Source organism: Lolium rigidum, unplaced genomic scaffold (assembly GCF_022539505.1).
Source record: "Lolium rigidum isolate FL_2022 unplaced genomic scaffold, APGP_CSIRO_Lrig_0.1 contig_30536_1, whole genome shotgun sequence".
NCBI classification, from domain to species: Eukaryota; Viridiplantae; Streptophyta; class Magnoliopsida; order Poales; family Poaceae; genus Lolium; species Lolium rigidum.
The window spans coordinates 350,650-369,710 of record NW_025900146.1 but is presented as its reverse complement, the minus strand read 5'-3'; the positions used below and the strand labels follow the sequence as shown (position 1 = coordinate 369,710).

The following is a 19,061-nucleotide window of genomic DNA, read 5'->3' as shown; positions in this document are numbered from 1 at the left end:
TCTGATACTACTTGAGCACAAAGTGAAAGCCACCCGGAGACCAATCACAATGTCGCAGCTTGTTAATGTTGAAATTCCGGCTGGTGGCCGCGCGGACACCCACTGGTTTGGCTTACCACTCGCGCAGCAGGCAGCATTGCAGTAGAACAGAGCAACAGCCGAACACGAAGCTCAGCTAATCACACTCTCCGGTAGTACTAGAACAGAGTACTAGCTTAAGAACAGTTTCTTTTCCCCAGTTCATTCTTCACACTTAATCTGCGGGTAACCATTTGGTTCCGCGAATCCACAGCTGACCTCTCCTAGTTAAACCGCGCGACCCAAAAACGTGGCAGTACTTTACACATAGTTTTTTTTTTCCGAAATGGAAAGCTTTGTCCCAGCCTCCGCATCAAAGTGATGCATACAGCTTTATTTATTGTGAAGTTATAGTATTAAATTATCACATCTTATGGGTCGCACAAAGTTGCAATATGAACTAGCCAACGAAAAAAAGAGAGTACAAATGATCTCCAAACATCATGCTGAATTCTATGCCACCCTTGTTGAATATAGCCCGAACGACAGAAAATCTAGTATGAACACTCATAAAGTCTGCATATATAGACTTGACAGAAAATAATCTACATGTAGTTAGTCTCCAAGAGAAACGATCTAGTTCATCAACCAAATGACCTCTCATAAAGTCTGCATACATAGATTTGCCAGAAAACAACCTAGATGTAGTTAGCCGCAAAGAGAAACGATCGGGTTCATCAACCAAATGGACCCTCATCAATCTCTCCACCAAATTTATCCACGCTGACCATTTATCTCCTGTTAAAGCCTGTCGGAAGGTAATCTCCATGGGCTGGTTCTTCGACAACAACTCCCCGCCTTATACACGCACGAGGTGTGCTTCGGTGTCCTCCCCCCTTTCCCTCTCAACCGCTAAAATTGAAGAGATAAATTAGCACACAAAGTGGTATCGAGAGATCCCAGCCGTCTAAGGGGGGCAAAGTTTGAAGAGGGGGACACTGAAGCAAAAAGCCTACACGCACAGCCATCAGAAAAGAATCACTGTCAATGAAGCCATCTGCGATAACCGATTGGTTCAGCTCTGTTAACCTGCATTCACTACCAATTTTCTGACGAAATTTATGTTCCTTTGGGACATGATTGACAACCTCACCATTTGCTCTCCTGATGACAACTTCTTCACATGGAAATGAACGGCTTCCGGTCTCTACTCAGCTTCTTCATCATATGACGCTCAATTGATTGGAAAAATCCTACCCATGAACACACATACTTTCACACATGTACATGTATTGACCTTTAATCCTATGTGAAGGGTAGCCCCTCATTCCCAAAACATCCCTCCAAAGTGAAGTTCGCCCCCTCTGTCACGTTGAGCCTGAAACAAGTCTCTACATGGCCGCTATCCGGTGCTATGCAAGAGAGGTATGGCGGCTGTTCCTGAACTGGTTTCAGTTCAAATCATCGTTAGCCCCCATCATTCAAACTGACAGCCTGTAGAGCTGGTGATCTGATATTGTTGCAAAATGCTACTTCATCTACTTGCAAGGTCTGGAACTCGCTTACTATGGCCACCTGGTGGATGGTTTGAAAAGAGGCAAAGAGCGCAGCACTTGTATCTTCGACAACAAGCTGGTTGATAAGATTTAGGATGGACTACTATCGTAGCATCTTGCTAGTGTCAAATAACTTTTTCTTTCTTTTTTCTTTTTGAGAAAACGCAAAAGGTCACGTCTCGTTTCATTGAAAAGGAAGAAGAGTATATACAAGCCTAGAGACCATCTGATTAATTCTTCTATGTCTGTTTATGGTCCCATCATAGATTCTTTCATCTAATTATTTGCTTTTTGATAATTGCAGAATTGCAGCCATGTCTAAAATTGTTCAAGAATCCTCAATGAGACTTTGTACTTGTTTGGAATGATTGGAATCCGCAAAATAGCAGATGGCTGGAGGCGGGCGATATATCTAACCGACTCCGTTTGCTAGGTGGTCAATTATTTCGCGTGACTCCAAAGAATGATTTTTTGGAGGCTGTTCAAAATAAGAACCGACCGCGGCGTACTTACGAGGACCATCTGCGAAAAATCATTTTTTACCAACTATCGCTGGGAGGCAGATTGGATCAACACCTCCGGCCTACGATAGGGAACCGCTAAGATGGCTGGTTCTGTAGTAGTGAGTTTGTATAAATTTTCTTACATAATCGTTTACTAGAAATCTCGCTATTAAGATATTTGTTTGGACATACCTGATAGATATATCTACCCAACTATTAAACATATTTATATACAGATTAATGTTGATGTAAGAACAAGGACAATTTAATTTGTCAATGTTGTGAATAAAAACAAAGTTTTCATACAAAATAAATATGTCTAGCCCAATGCAAGTAGAATTAATGTCCATTGCAATGAGAAAACAAGACAATTAATATTGGTAATATTTTATATTTTATTAAATATGCTATATGTGGAATGAAGTAGCTACGATTATGAAGATTATATCATAATAAAATAAGTTACATAAGAGTATAAAAGTTTAGTATAAATTATATTTATTGAACTAGTTTTGACTCCAAAATAATTATTTGGACCGCCCTGTTCACGCTTTAGCATTAGCATGAAGCCACTTGTTAGTAAAAAAAGAGTCTTAGTTGAGTAAATCAGCCAGTTTCTTTCTTGGTATTTTGGAACTAGTTATGTATACTACCTATGGCCAAATGGTTGATTTCTCGACAATGTCTATGGTACTTGTGCTTGGAAATATGAACACAATATTTGCCGCCGTCACTTTTGGAATGAGTTGTATACCTCTAAAGCTTATTTGATAAGACATTATGAAATTGCCAACCAATGTGTAATCTTGGCTAGAATAATCCTTTATGTCTTAACTTTTCTCCATGGTTTGGTACTTGGTCTAGCTAGTTTACTGAGGTTGTTGTCCCAAGTATTGTGCTCACGAGCCACCAGTCCAAAATCCTAGTTATGACCATCAACTTGTTGATATTCTTGAATAACTCGATGACAACTGTTTTTTCCTTCGGAGATTGACAATTGCATCGAAACTTGGTGGTCTTATGTTAGATTGTAGTAGTAACTATGTTTTATTTGTGTATGAACTATGTGGTTTGTAATATAATATATTTGAAGTATGTGGTATAAATTGTATTGTACCACCTTCTTTTCAGAATGCGTGTCTCAGCTTTATCTAAGTACGACCGTTTTGACGCGAAGATACATCTGTATCTAGAAAAAGGATAAGAATTTTGAACGGGCATCAAATAATTTGGTGACGGCATGAGGATTGGATATATCATCGCTAACGACACGAGCGTGCCGTGCGTGCTGGACGGGCGTCAATTGCGCAAGCACGGCATGCCAAAATTGTAGAGAGCTGCCACATGATCAGTACGTATACGACTAGTTTTCATTTCCGCGTGGCGTGCTTCCATGTCATCGCGAGTGTCACCTCACGATCCAAAAGCACCGATTCTTCTGTCTCGTAGTACTACCAAGAAATGCAGCTGCTTCACGGCGACGGTGAGCAGCGCAAAGCTCGGTGCGCTCCACCTCCACATGCACTTCACTGCAATCACGCTCTTGGCGCAAGCAGTTGAAAACGAACTTATTTATCTAGGGAGCTGAAACCAGCATTGGATCCGCTCGATCCGTTTGGGGGTTTCAGTCTTCAGATATGGAAACGGTAGGCAGTGCATACGCAGTGGGGACTGCCCGACTGGACTTTCCCGTATAGGGATGGGAGCTTTCGTCAAGCTTCTGCGCTGCCCACAGATGTAGGGGAATTCACGGGCGGCAAGGTACCTAAAAATGGGAGAATCCAGCAATCCTCTATCCCCTGCGATCTGCATTGAGACAAGGCCATGTGGTGGTGTCCAACGCCAACCTATGTGATCTACTGCTGCGGCGAGTTGCGCCGTGCCGTGCCGGTGGCGCCAGTCGCCATATCCATCTGGGGTGACTTCTTTTGGGCTTCTTAGCCAGCTTCGAGGTGGCACACCGCTGAAGCCCAAAAGATGTCTCTAGCTTCAGCCTGGCTTATTTCCACAGAGAAGCCCAATTCGTATGTATAGCCAGAAATTGCTCGTGAGGTGTTTCTGCGCCGTTTCCCGAGCTTCTGTGATAGGGAGCGAACAAGTACGCCCCTTGTCCTTCGCCGCCGCTCCACAGCCTCTTCCAACCTCGCCGCCGCGCCCCACGGCCGCCTCCAACCTCGCCGCTGCGCCCCACGGCCGCCTCCAACCTTGCCGCCGCGCCCACGGCCGCCTCCGCCTCCGACTCCGCCGCCGCCCCACTACCTCGCCCTCTGCCGCCGCCCCACGTCCTCCTCCGACCACGCCGCCTCCGACCTCGCCGCTCCACGGCCGCCTCCGCCGTCGCCCCACTACCTCGTCCTCCGTCGCTGCCCCACGGCCTCCTCCGATCTGAGCTCAACCTTCTACTCCAGATGCGGCGCTGACCTCGAGCTCGACCTCCACAACCGCCTCCCTCGCCTTCTGTCCACCCTCGGCCGACGACAAGCTCGAGGGCCACCTCCCCAACCAGCGCCGAGCTCGACCTTCTTGTCTACAAATGACGCGGACCTCGTGCTAATCCTCCCTGAACCCAAATGAACCAAAAATTCTAGAAGCCCCAAAGAAGTCTCTGGCACAGTTGGAGTTTATCTCCACCGCTGCTTTTCCGGACCGAAAATCAGAAGCTGGCTTATGCATAAGCAGCAGCCCAAAAGAAGTCACCCTGAGTTGGTTTGCTTATCCAGATCAGGCAATAATCTAGACCTGCAGACTGAGCTGGCTTGACTGGCGGCCTGTGGTGGGGAGTTTCGTAATGAAGACCTACCTCCCGTGTCGCCGCCATGTGGCGGCCAGGGGAACCCTACCGCGCCGCCGCCGCTCCCCCACCCTCTCCCCCTCCCCTCCCTCGCCGCCGCGAGGGGGTGCGGTCAGGCAAAGCCTGGCTAGCGGCGGCGGCGGGGATTGCTTCGTAATCTCGCGCGTGGGGGTCGGGCGCGGGTCGCCTTCCTTGGGCCAGGGCGCGAACCTATCGTCGGGGGCCTCGATGGCGACGCCTGGCCTCGGCTCGGTGGCGGCATGACGGACGACGAGGCGGTGGGAGCCCTGCCGGCGGCGGAGGGAGGGGTGGGGGCGGGCTGCAGGGGGAAACCCTGGGTCCCCTTCTCCTCGCCTCTTGGCGGCCGGCGGTGGAGGGCTGGCGTTCGGCTGCGGCGGTGCCCAGGTGTGTGCGGTGTCTCTGGACTACGCGGTATGCACGGTGTCTCCGGCGGCAACCATGGCCAGCCTGGGATGGTCACCGGCGTGCGCCGCGGCCTGAATAAAGGCGGTGGTCCTAGGGTCTCTCTTGGGCGAAGATGAAGACCTGCCGGAGGCCTGCCCTTCATGATCTGGCCGGAGTGTTGAGTTTCGGAAGGCGCCTCCGGCGAATGTAACAGTGCTTCTATTGCCTGGAGTTTGCTGGATCGGTGGTATTCGGTCGTGCGCACCCATGCTTTTATTCCGACCGTTTGGTTCTGGAGGGAGCTGCGCGAAGCTCTTTTCTGTGTTGACACCAAGTGACAGCTTATCCATGGTGAAGTTAGAATAAGAGAATATCAGGAAGGCCGGATCGGAGGACTAGCTAATGGAAGTTCAAGTCTTTGCGTTGTTGAGGAGCTTGCTTGGTATTCCAGACTTCGCAACAGTGGTATGAAAGTGGGGGCGACAGCACATATGAAGTTCAGAATCTTACCTTTCAGGGTGAAAACTCAAAGTCTAATCTTAACTGATTGTGCCTATCAATGTCCTTGTTGAAAGCATTGTTTTGTGAGCAGAGACTATCTTCAGGGTGAAAACCTAAGATCTTTGATCGGACGACGACGGTGCTGGTGCATTGTTCTCTTCTTGGATGCGTCGCTTTTGAAGAGTCTGAATTTCAGGTATTGTCTTGGTGGTGGATGTATTAATGTTGCTAGGGCTAGGATACTATAGCGAAATTTTATTTCTTAGTTTTCTTTTTTTTTCTCTTTTTTAGTTGTGTGCATTTGTAATGTTATTAAGGCAATACGTTGTTGCAGAGACAGGGTATAATTGGTATTATTTGATATTAATATATTTTCTTCATCGAAAAATCAGCCTGTCACATAAGTAGTATTACTGGCATGGACACTCGCATACTACAAGGTAGCCGAAGAATTAGTTTAGCAGTTAATACATACACAAATTCATCTTTCTCTCTTTTTCGAGTGCACCTCAGATTTATTTTAAAAAAGCTAACAAGATGCCAATCACGATGTCGCAGCGTGTTTATGTTGAAAGAGCACTCATGTTGAAATTCCGGCTGGTGGCCGCGCGGAAACCCGCTGGCTTGGCTTGGCGTACCACTCGCACAGCATTGCAGTAGAACAGAGCTCAACTAATCACACTCCAGTAGTAGAACAGAGTAGTAGCTTAAAAACAGTTCCTTCTCCCCAGTCCACTCTTCACACTTGATAAATTTAATCTGCGGTTGACCATTTGGTTCCGCGAATCCACACCTCTCCTAATCAAACCGCGACCAATAACGTGGCACTACTCGCCGTAACTAAATTAGAAACTGATGAGGACTACTAGAGAAAATGGAACCCCAAATCGAAGAGACAGTCATCTAGACCATCCTGAGGAGCGTGGCGAGGGCGGCGACGGCGGCGTAGAGGACGACCCCGGCGTGGGCCCTGGCGAGCGCGGCGGACTTGTCGTGCGCCGAGGGCGGCGGTGACGGCGGCGGCAGCTTCTGGGACTTGATGGCGAGCTTCATCCCGCCGGGGCAGTAGCCGAAGCTGCAGATGAAGTAGTAGGTCTTGGTCTGGTTGAGCTCGAATGCGAAGCTGCGGCCCTTGCTGTAGTTGTAGATGGCGTTGCTGGCGTCGCAGCGGTTGTACCCGGACTCGTTCACCTCCACCACGTCCGCCTGCCCCGACGTGTAGTAGAACACTGCAGCAGCGCGCACACGAATCAGAACGCGGAAAAATCTCGCATTTTCTTGCGGACCAGATCTGCTGACCAGGAGAAGGCGGCGGCGAGGGGGGAGGGGGAGAGAGAGGCAGGGGACGTACCGAGCCAGTCGCCCTTGTAGAACGGGCCGTGGGTCTGCTCCCAGACGGTGTAGTTGGTGTTGGGCATCCAGTTGACGGAGATCTTGTTCGCCGTCGTCGTCGCCGGCAGCGCCGCGCACGCGGCCAGCGCCACCAGCGCCGCGGCCCACGCAGCCACCCGCCGCTCCATCGTCCCTCTCTCTCCCCCTCCTCTCGGCTTCCTCCTCCGAGTCAGATGTGTGCTGCGCTGCTGTGTGTGTGTTCTTGCTAGCTTGAGAGCTGAAATGGAACGAGCTGAGCGGGGGGGAAGAGGAGGAAGGTGGTGGCGCTGGCCGTGGTCTTAAAGGAGGGGGCACATGGGGGCGGCAGTGGGGACGGGCCAGGCAGGACGCAGGAGTCTGGAACTCTGGAGACGGTGTGAGGGGTGTCATCGTCGCCGTCTGTTTGCCGGATCGTGGGGTGGCGGTCGGGTGGGGATACGGTCGCCGGGGCGGGGCGGGTCGGTGCGTGCGCGTGGATGGGGGACCGTGTGTGCGGGATCTAGCGTGGTGCGCCCGCCTGTCCTGTGTGGGGACGTCGATGCGGTGAAAACGAATAACAAATGAGTTAACTCAGCTATATAGTGTGTTTTTGAAAAAGGAAAATGCATTTTGGCCACGAATTTGCTAAGAAGTCGTTTGGAAGTCAGGTTTTCATTTCGTTTGTAGCATTTGAAATAAATACATGTATTCATTTCATTTACATTGTAATTTCAGAAATGAACACTTGTTTGGTTGCCACATGAATTGCAAATGACAGCAGAATTCAATATTGAATTTGTAAATAGCTTCCATAGAGAAACGCAAATGACAGTTCTCAGCTCGGAATTGTGTTTACCCATGACGTCATTTTGCTGGATTTCCTAAATAAAATTACGGCCCAATTCTGTGGCAACCAAACAGCCCACCTATGAAATTTTAAAATGAATTCCAGGATTCCAGGCCTAAATGATGGATACCAAACGACTTAAGTGGCTTGCTGCATTTGAATATTTTGAACTAGTCGATGTTTTGGCATGCGGCTCTCCATTGTGATTGAAAACTTTGTCCCGAAGTTAGGGCTAGTTTTACCTGAAATAGCTCGGGATAAGCTTATTTTAAGGGATTTGCTAATTTTGAGAACTAGCTTCGTGCTCATAGCTTCGTGCTCAGTCAAGTCTGACGCTATTTGATTTGTATCGTTCTTCAGATTAGGCATGAGTTGCAACATGACTTGCAACTAAGATCTAATGATATCATCTGATTAAGAACGAAGTTAGTTCTCGGTCATTTAATTCATCTTCTTTCATTCCAGTAGCTTCCCGGTTTTGGGTGATGTTTTCCTTTTACCTCGTAGTACTTAATTGCTCTGTTTCTTGGTCTTTTCTTCTTAGTTGATGGTTCCTTCAGATAAGTTAGGTCAGATTGTAACTCTAACTCTTCATGTGAGATCGGTTCTTCTCGTGTCTTCAAACACTTCTGGAGGTGAGACGCATGAAAGACATTGTGCACCAAGGATAATCTCTTCAGTAGTTCTAGTTCGAAAGTTACACCTCTATTATGACTCAATATTTTGAAGGGTCCGATGTATTTGGGATTCAACTTCCCTTTGAGTCGATTTTTTTTTTCAATCCTTTCATCGGACTAACTTTTAAACAGACCATGCATGTCTCCTACTAGAGGTCCCCATGCCCTCCTTTTTTGGGTACGTATAACTCTTCTGTCTGCTTTGTGCTATCTTGAGACGATCTCCGATGATATCAACCACTTTATGTATTTTCTTGATGTAATATGGCGCAAATTCCTCATGTTCCCCAACTTCAAACCAATATATAGGCAATCCGCATTAACGCCTATATAAATCTTCATACCATGTTATCTCGATACTCCTTTGATAACTACTGTTGCATGAAAGTTTTGCAAATGGTAGATAATTATCCCATGAACCTTCAAAGTTTATAGCACATTTCGTTAACATGTCTTCTTGTATCTGGGCTGCTCTTTTCGTCTAACCTCTAGTTTAAGGATGGCATGTTGTGCTGAAATCTAGCTTTGATCCTAGTGCCTCATGAAGTTGCTTCCAAAATGATGATGTCAATATAGACCCTCTGCCTCACACTATCTTCTTTGGCACTGCATGCTTTCTAACGATTTCCTTCACATACATTATCTCTAGTAACTTCTCTCCATCATCCTTCTAGTTTACGGCTATGAAACGGGCACTCTTGGTTAACCCATCTACATATCATATCCTTCTTTTTCTTGGTCGTTGCTAATCCTGTAACAAAATCCATCCCGATCTAACCCCATTTCCATTCTAGATTGTCTAAAGGTTTGAGTAGTCTTGCAGGACTCTGATGTTCTAGCTTTACCATCTGACATATGTGGCATTCTGACACGAACTTGGCAATCTTCCTCTTCATATTGTTCCACCAAAATAGTTTCTTCAAATTCATGTACATCTCTATACTTCTTGGATGTATGGAATAGGATGTTTCATGAGCTTCTTTGAATATTACAGTAGGATTTTGAGGACTAGCCTGACAAAGACGTCAAAGACATTTTTTTTTTCCCGACGATGATGCCTAGATCTGCAGATACATAAAATATCAACCTCGGAGCATCTCTAGCACAACCTTTATAATTTAGTCCCCTACCTGGACGAGTATCCTTTAACTCCTTATATTAAAAGAGGTTCCTAACCGATCCCCTATAGTTAACTCCCTAATTTTCTTGGTTTCCAAACCAAACTATTTAAAACCAATTACATGCAGACCGATCAATGAACTAAAATAACATGATTACAAAAAATAAAACTTAAGTTAGCAAACCAAATTATTCAAATCCTAACATACGGCAGGGTTCAAATAAAGTGAATAACACTAATGGTTCAAATGAAGTAAAAGCACAACTATGAAGTTTTGCGGATTATCTAGAGATGCTCAACAAGATCATCTTGCAGCTTCGTGCATCTCTTGGTTCTCGTTGCATGCTGTGAGGAATCTATGTATCATGTTTGCATTATGTTCTGGCTCAACAAAATCACCTTTGGAGATGTACCGAAAGTTCTTTTGTGCCATGTCGCGCTCAGTGATCAGGTTAAGCAAGATGATCCAACATATCATTGTTTTCATAGCACCTTTTGTTTACAAATACTCAGCAGGGCTACAAACAATGGCAAAGCACTTGTGAAGCACACCAAAAGCTCTCTCTTTCTTCCTTGACGACTCTTGCATCGTGGAGAAGTGAGTTGTCTTGTGGATCTTAGGATGCAGGTCACATGGAGGATATATGCCATGTGCAAGATAGTAACATATCATGCACTGGCGACCATTGACAACATACTCGCACAGAGAAGCATATCCGACAACAAGCTTGTAGAACAATGGTGATCTTGACAATATATTCATGTCATTACGAGAGCCATACAATCCAAAGAATGAATGTCAAATCCATATATCTCTTGATGCAATAACCTCAAGAATGATTGTTAGATTTTTGCGGTGGCCTTTGTATTAACCTTACATCCCGCTTCATGTCCAGTGCATGCAATCTATTGATCCAAACATCCTAGACCATCCTCGTTCTGCACTATTACTCGGTATCTTCATCATTGGGCGCCCTCAAAACTTGCAGCCTAAAGATCTCAATCACGGCCTATGTGTATCTTTGAATAGCCTTTAAGATTGTATTTTCTCGATGCGAACATAGTCGTCAACAACATCGGCTGAATACTCATAGGAAAACACTTGAACAACTGTGATACACTTCATCAATGGGCTCGCACTGATCTCCCCAAAACTTGCAGCCTAAAGATCTCAATCACGGCCTATGTGTATCTTTGAATAGCCTTTAAGATTGTATTTTCTCGATGCGAACATAGTCGTCAACAACATCGGCTGAATACTCATAGGAAAACACTTGAACAACTGTGATACACTTCATCAATGGGCTCGCACTGATCTCCCCTGATGCACTCCTCATCTGCAACCAATCATGATGCTTCTCGAGTCTCCGCAGCTTTTGCAGTAGTGAGGAGGATACCCGTATGCATTTGAAATCGCCCACAAAAAAACTTCTCTGAATAGGTTGCACTGGGGTTGAAGTATTCTCTCATAAGCTTGGCGTGTCCATCCGGCCTATCTCAATGGATGTACAAACAACCGAACTGTGCTCCTAGTCTCCATTAGCGAATTCATCATTAAAGATAACAGTCATGGCCATTTAGAATTCATCAACCTCTTCATCGAAGATAAAATCCCTCAACCTCTTCATCTACATATGCAATTTCCTATGTTGAATTCGATTGACAAAACCAAAAATAAATTAAAATAGCAAAAATAAAAGTCACCTAGTCAAATCGTCGAACATTTGGCGGGCGAAGAAGGTGAGAACGTTGGCCGGTGGTATTGAGCTGAAGTTGCAAGTTGTCCGGTGGGTTGCAACATGTCCGGCAGGGCTCGGAGGACCAAGGTTCGACTCCAACGTCGGTCGTTGGTCGCACACCAAGCTCGCCGCAGCCGAAGTTAGTCGGCCGGGATTCGCTTTCCTCCCTCGATTCTTGCACCGCCTAGCTCCGTTGCGGCCAACTAACCGAAGTCATCTCCGTGTACCGCTGACTCCATTTTGCAACAAATCAAAGAAATCAATGCACCGTCATCGCCGGAGCTATTGGTCAATTCCGACAACGGTGAGCGAAGCTGAGTGGGGCAGGAGGGCGGCAAAGACTCCATGGTGTAGGCGTCGCCGATGGCTCTGCAGTGCGGGCAGGGGAGAACGTCGCCGCGGGTTGGAGAAGCAAAGTTTTAGGTGGAGTAACTGTATATTTAGGAAACCAAGCGACCATTTTACTCCTCGCTTATAAAGATTTGGCTAGGTCTGGTTTAGAAGAGTAAAAACATCTTACCGGTTATAAGAGATCGGCTAGAGATGCTCTTACTTCGAGTAGAGTAGGATTCACAAAGACGCCAAGCAAGGGAGCAGCGGAGCAAAAGGAGGCACAACAAAGGAGAAACGGTGACTGCGACTGCTGGACTGCATGAACAAATTTCAAGCGCCTGAATCTCATCAATCAAACAGCCGGAATTCTTTCAGGCCACATGGAAGACAGAACTTTTTTTGAAACAGGGGGCAAAACTTTATTTCCAGTGCTCCATTGGAGAGACTGGTCAGGCAGGACATGACAGACAGAATGACAGATAACCCCGAACCTGGCAATAACCCCAACAATTTACTTTGACAGAGAGCTTCATAATATTTCCAAAACTTCAATATCTACACTATATATCCTCCATCCCTGTTGGAACAAGAACAGGTCATCTGGACATGAAGGAAATGTATGGTCATTTCTGCTCATTGTGATGGCCTGATGGAACGCAACGAGTTACCAAAGCTGAGCTCTATCCCTGATCATGTTGGAAATCGGCTGCCAGCCCATCAGCCACGGCTTCCTACTCGCCGGGATCGCGAAGTTGAGTTCAAACATCTCCTTGCTGATATTGCCACCCTCGCAGAAACCAACCAGCCGGGCCACTATGTCTGCGCTCTCCTCGATGTGCGCTTCATCCTCAGGGTCTGTCCAGAGCTTGTTCACCAGCTGCAGCTTCCGCTGCTTCGCCTCGAGGGGGATCTGCCATTTGATGAACAGGCGCTCCCGCTGTTCTTCCGTCAGCCTTGAGCCCATTCGTCTCGCGAGAAATTCCCGCTCGTTCTTCAACGCCTTGATGCTGCAGTGTACAAATGAGTGAAAGCTGCCTTAGAACCATTTGGAGATAAATAACTTGTACTCCCTCCGTTCCATATTATTTGTCGCAGATTCGGATGTATATACACAAAATGTGTCTAGATACATCTAAATCAGCGACAACTAATACGAAACGGAGGGAGTAACAGTTAGTAACGGCGAATGAAACATTTTGACTTGGCCTAGCTGTATTAAAATCATCAACAAAGGCTGGAGATTAAATGATGGTTGACTAAGACAGAATGGTAGCACTATGACTAGATCTTATCAGCACTCTTTAACAAACTTTCTTGCTGCTAGCATTAATCAACATAATCTGTAAACAGAAATATGAGAGGCAACATGACATATTATCATATTTACCTTGTGGCCAGAGAAACTGCAAGGTCATCACCAGGTGCAGCAGGGCTTGCATCACCTACTTCATCCAGATGCTGCTGCAGCCATAACAATCTTCGGACTTCAACTTCGATGTATATCTGATCAGCCGTATCCCCCTTGAATAGCCGGTAGAACTGGGTCCTGTGTATGATCGATACATGACATATATCCCATAGCTGGATAATGTGCTGCATCTGCTCCTTAAATAATCTGTCCCATGACTCAGGACCATCCTGTAGACATCCGGCATTTTCCTCTGGATCTTCTTCCATGTCATTTGGTTTTCCTTCATTAGATTCCAATTCCAGGACCTGTAAGAACATTTTGAAAAAACATATTTTAGCAGAAGAATAAGATATTTTCAACATGACCAAAAAAAAGTTAATGTGTGTGCAAGATCAAGTGAGGCCAGGACCTGGCAGACAAGCAGCTGCTTTTGGTACTGAAGTTTCGCCACTCTCTCCTTCAGCTCAGTCACATAATCCCTGATGTTTCTTACATTTTCTTCAGCAGCATTTTGGAACATCCTCTGCATTTTTTTCATGTTCACTGAGCTGTCTCGCCTATTGCGTGGTGTTTCATCACGTGATGATATATCTCCGGTGTCTTCACTCTTGGTGGGAGTTGCTTTTTCTGAATCCTCACGAGACACTGTGTGACCGTCTGGAGCTCTGTTCTCAACTTCTGAGTCCGAAGGTCTACTAGAAGAGTGTGGAGAGCAAGGTGCTCTTATTGGTCTGTTTATGTTGCTCACGCCCAGCGGAAGAAACATCCTCCTCTTCTTTTTTGATACATTGGACTTTGTGGAAGATTCATTACACTCTGTGCCAACATTTGGAAGTGACATCACCAATTTATCAATAGACCTCTGTACATTTTCCAGTTTCGCCTCAAGTTTGGCAATATCATTGTCTTGCATATGAAGTCTACTGATTTCATCTTTCAAATCAGACCCATTTCCTTCATCTGTAATCATCTCAACATCTCTGTTCTCAGGTCTAAAAGATTGCATCTCCCTGATTTCTGCCTGAAGTTTAGCGATAGTTTCTGCTACACCTTGGTTGCCATGCTTGTGGCATTCAACCTCCTTGTGCAACACTTCAATAGCTCGGTTTGCTTCAACCTCAAGCTGTTGTTGTAGCTGCTCGAGCTTGCGAATTTCATGCTTTAGCGTTAATGGAGCAGTGGACGATTGTCTAATTGAGTTCCTTATCTTGATTATTTTACTAGGCTGTAGTGACCCAGAAAACGTGAGACACTTTCGGGCCTTTTGCGATGAGTCAAAAGAATTCCATCCCTAAACAGAGAGACATATATGGAGAAGATTTAGTTTTTTGCGGGTATGGAGATGATTTAGTTAAAAGCGAAAGAACATGTCTTCGAAGAAAAGACAAAATCTTACTTGCTGGTTGTCACCCATCTTCTTTCGTAGTTCTTCAAGTTGTGAACATGCACTGTCTCGTTCTTTCTTGAGTTCTTCCATTTCTATTTCCATCTGCAAGGTTAGCTCTATCAGATTAATTACAAAATTATATTTAGTGGATCCTCAAAATTTTAAAACTAAAAGTAAGCATTTCTTCCTTGGTACGAAACCTGACCTGTCTGATTTTCTTGTCCTTCTCCATTATGAGGATCTCAGAAGAGGCGGCACGATCAGGTGTTCTTAGTTCTGCTTCCAACCTAGCAACTTCCGTTTGAAGGTGCTTCACAAGTTGCTTATCAGAAATAACCTGTATGTACAATGTATGGTAAGTTTATTTTAACAACCAAGGGTGTGACAAAGAACCTCGGAGTCACAGCTCTTACTTACCATATTAACTTTTGCAGTATTTGTCACCTCCTTGGCACATGTTGCAAAGAATAAAGTATTCCTAGATTGTTCTACGTGTGTCAGGGCTGGGCTCATGGTACAGATGATGGCAGTCCTTGCATTCCCACCCAAAGAAAGTTGCAAAATACGCGTGAGCTTTGAATCTCGATATGGTATGTGTCCACTTCTTTTCTCTGAGCTGCAATGCAAATTTATAATTAGTTTATTTGAAGTTCCAATAAGGATAAAGTTTCTTTCCTTACGTTTTGCTGCTAAATAAAAAAAATGCCACATGCACCTTACTCACATAATCTTAAAGCTAAGTGCTAATCCTGATAAAAATTTATAATTAGTTTGTTTCAAGTTCCAATAAGGACAAAATTTCTTTCCTTACGTTTTGCTGCTAAATAAAAAAAATGCCACATGCACCTTACTCACATAATCTTAAAGCTAACTGCTAATCCTGATAACCTTTGAGCAATTGTAAGCATTGCTGAAGTGGCAGTTTCTAAAAGTCAGGCAGCCAAGTTTGCAACGTACAGTTATTTGCATTATTTACTAGACATCAATGATAGTTTATCCGATTTTGCAACATCTTTCTAGATATTTCATAGGTTCCTTCGAAAAAAACATCAAGAGCAAACTGAATGTAGTGCAGTAACCATATCATTTTGGTGGTTATTTAAGTATCTACCATGATACATGTTGGTAACTTGCCAGATATTCTAATTTAGAATGTGTCGACACTCCTTATAAATTAGATTGAATGGAAGAACCATCTACAATAGTTTGATAAGATCACCCTGGAATATGAAAAACTACTGTTTATTAGTTATCAGATGCCAGATGCCAAATGCCACTCGTATACCAGAAAATCACATCCTCAAGTTTGAACTTCCAGTCATTTAGCAAACAGACCCAATAATTTACTGATATGAGATGTTAACAGAGCAGAAGTAGTTTCACATACACAAAATGGCGCACTCAAAATTGTGGAATTGGATTATGAATCGATGCCATTCACTTAACGAAGTGCCTTAATAAGAATATGTTCATCTGATACCTTTCATTTGTACTTTGCTTGTGTACTTCTATATGAAATTCATTAGAAGCTGAGTTGCCATATAAGAATTTAGAACTAGTTTCCAAATAAATGCAGGGAAAAGGCTACTAAAGACATCTGATTTTAAACTTCTTATCTATAAGTGTCTCTTTTAAAGAACTCAAACCTTAGCTTCCGGATGACTTTAGTCAAAGTTAATAAACTGCGATTTATATGGCAGCCTTCTTTCAGTCTTGCACCAATTGCATGTGTTTGTGCAGCTCTTTCACTTCCAGCAAGGTCAACAAAATTCTGTGAAAAAGCAAAAACGAAATCATTAATATCATAGACAACTAAAATCAGCATACCACATGCCAAAAGTTGGGCAGTATTCTTACTAGACTAGCAACAAAAGATTTAACACAGCCTGACACTTCACGGAGCCTACTCTCCACTGTCTGCATAGAGAAATATACACAAAATAAAGATTATTCTTTGCTCAATACATTTTTCTTCGTTGAATGTAGACAGGAAATATTGTTCTCACATACCAGCCTAATGATTTGGTGTGAACGGGAACTGGTGTCATTTAGTGCAGTCTCCCCAACCTGTCTTTGTTCTGCAGTTATTTAGCACATCATTAACAAATTGTCGATTAGTTAACCTTACACATTTCTTCTTTCTTGAGAGGTACACTCTGCAAGTAGTAGTAACCTTCACAAATGCCGATTAGATGCCGTAGATGTTCTCTGTCCCTGACAATTTGTTCATCCAACTTCTCCACGATGGGTCCTTTCTGTCAAACCAGAATACATTTCAACAAGATCATTACAACGTGAAGGGGAATTTCGTAAGAAAAGTGTACTGACTGAGTTAACAAACCTCGGGATCATCTAACAAGCGAAGGGAACCAGAGTCAGGTTGTAGAAGATCCTTCACAATCTCATTGTAGATTTCCATAGCAGATATCTTGATAACAAATTCCCTCTCAGGGGTCTAAGCAATAGACAAAAGCCAGAAAGTGAGAAACGGTTATGTCTTATGGACATGTTAGCAGTCTTCCATGATTGCAAGTCTATAAATATCATGAACAGCAGATACAAAAAGCTCACATTTTCCATGTGCCTGTAAATATCACTAACAGCACTCTCTGTCACGCCTCTCATGGTATATGTCTTGCCACTGCTAGTCTGACCATAGGCAAAAATGGTGGCTGCAAAACAAAGACAAGAAAAGGGTCACTTGCAGATCATCATCCCACCAACACTAAGCTAGAAAGTGAGCACTAATCTACCATTGATGCCTGTCAATGCAGACATAGCAACATCCTTAGCCCCGCCTTCATAAACCAAATCTGTCTGGCAACTCGGCCCAAACACCTTATCTGGAAGGGTTACATAGGCATTCATTAGTTGATTACAAGGTGACTTCTGTCACAACAAAACAGAATTGTTTGAGCAGAACGTGTACCAAATGTGTAAGAGGTAGGTGCAGCCCGGTCCTGGTGTGGGCCCTTGTATAAAATTGTCTGACTATCAGCACATTCCCACGCAGACTGGTCCTTGACGGCCAGCTCCTTCTTGCTCAATGGTCGCACTCTAACCGTGACAAATATTTTCTCCTCCTTGGATCTGGAGCTGCCACCAGGGGTAAGGCTCGGTGTGCGCTCAATCTTCGATGTAGGGGCACCTGGTGGCCTTGATGCAACCATGTTTTTACTCCTAGTTGTGTACAAAGTCCTTCAGTCCAAACTGCAGCTAGAAGTCTGGAAAGCCAAAGCACAGCTGCCAATTGTCAAGTACAAAATTCTAGTTCTAGAGAATAATATGTATATAAAATGAAGTAAGAGCTCATCATCAGTCATAACAAACACTAATGCTGACAAAGTACGAAACAGTTTCAAAGACTGTCAATCTGAAATTCTGAATGCATAATGAGGCGAACCAGTTGTTTATCAGTTCAAAAACACTCGTTTAGTTTCCAACAGCAGAAATAAATAGATCAGATTTTACAATACCCTTATTGACTAATATTTCAACGCTATCTAGCCAGCAACAACTCTAAATTTCAGAAAAATATCCCTGTCAATCATCAATCTCTGCATTCCGCCCTAACTGAATTTCCACTGTACTATACAAGCACAGATCCGGCTGTTTTCAGCCGTAACGATAGCAACACAGAGGAGTGCCGTACTGATAGCACTGTCAAGTAAGACTAATTTCCCCACCAGATGCCACAGTTTCCCATCCCAAACTACCGTATGCACGCACATTTCTCCGAAGAGAATAAAGGGAATCGGGGGCGCCAAACACACAGACAGGCCAAAAAACATCTCAAATGCTAGTAAATAAATCAGCCGAGAGGCTGGTGCGATCTCTTACCGAATCCCCTCAGGGCCCACTCAGGCGATCAAGCGTGTTCAGCTGAAGCCCCTGATTCCACCCAAAAACAAGCTGCTATCAGTATTTCCGCACTCCGCACCGGAAGCAAGCAAATCCGCACCAAGCTGGAGATCGACGAAGGATCCGGATTATTATTAGATTAAACAGCACGACCGAAACGAAACCCTACGAGCAATCCAGGCAGGCTAGGGTTGCTCACCGGCAAACGAAACCGATCCAAAGCACGGGCGGATCCCCAGTTCCCCGCGCGCGGCAGTCCCCGCCCAGTGCAGCGGAGCGGAGGACGACGGCCGCGCCCACGGCCGGGCGAAGCTCCTCGGAGGCGAGCTCGGGGGCGACCGGAGAGGAGGAAGAGAGGGCTCGCTCGGCTCGATGACGCCGTCGCCAAGGAAGAGGAAGAGGACGAGGAACTCGTGCGAGCGGAGCGGGCGGGGGTTACTGAGCAACGGCTAGCTAGATTTGGAAAGGCGTTACGGGAAGCCGCCGGCTGACTCGCTGCTCAGTGGGCCACGGCTGGGTTGCGAGGGGAGCGGACCCACCTGTCGGCGAGCGGAGTCTTATG

General features: G+C 45.2%; 2 protein-coding genes across 2 annotated transcripts; both read right to left on the bottom strand.

The window, feature by feature from the left end:
- Window positions 1-6,677: 6,677 nt before the first annotated feature.
- On the bottom strand, window positions 6,678-7,294 carry LOC124680907 (lamin-like protein). The gene is made up of 2 exons (XM_047215922.1): window positions 7,126-7,294; window positions 6,678-7,003 (listed from the first exon to the last, which is right to left on the bottom strand). The coding sequence occupies exons 1-2, from the start codon at window positions 7,292-7,294 to the stop codon at window positions 6,678-6,680; spliced, it is 495 nt and encodes a 164-aa protein (XP_047071878.1).
- A 5,210-nt stretch (window positions 7,295-12,504) lies between these two features.
- LOC124680909 (kinesin-like protein KIN-7A) lies at window positions 12,505-17,808 on the bottom strand. The gene is made up of 14 exons (XM_047215925.1): window positions 17,568-17,808; window positions 17,392-17,481; window positions 17,210-17,310; window positions 16,980-17,093; window positions 16,812-16,893; window positions 16,649-16,716; window positions 16,496-16,555; window positions 16,285-16,409; window positions 15,056-15,254; window positions 14,844-14,975; window positions 14,648-14,740; window positions 13,661-14,542; window positions 13,228-13,556; window positions 12,505-12,847 (listed from the first exon to the last, which is right to left on the bottom strand). The coding sequence occupies exons 1-14, from the start codon at window positions 17,806-17,808 to the stop codon at window positions 12,505-12,507; spliced, it is 2,859 nt and encodes a 952-aa protein (XP_047071881.1).
- Window positions 17,809-19,061: the final 1,253 nt, after the last annotated feature.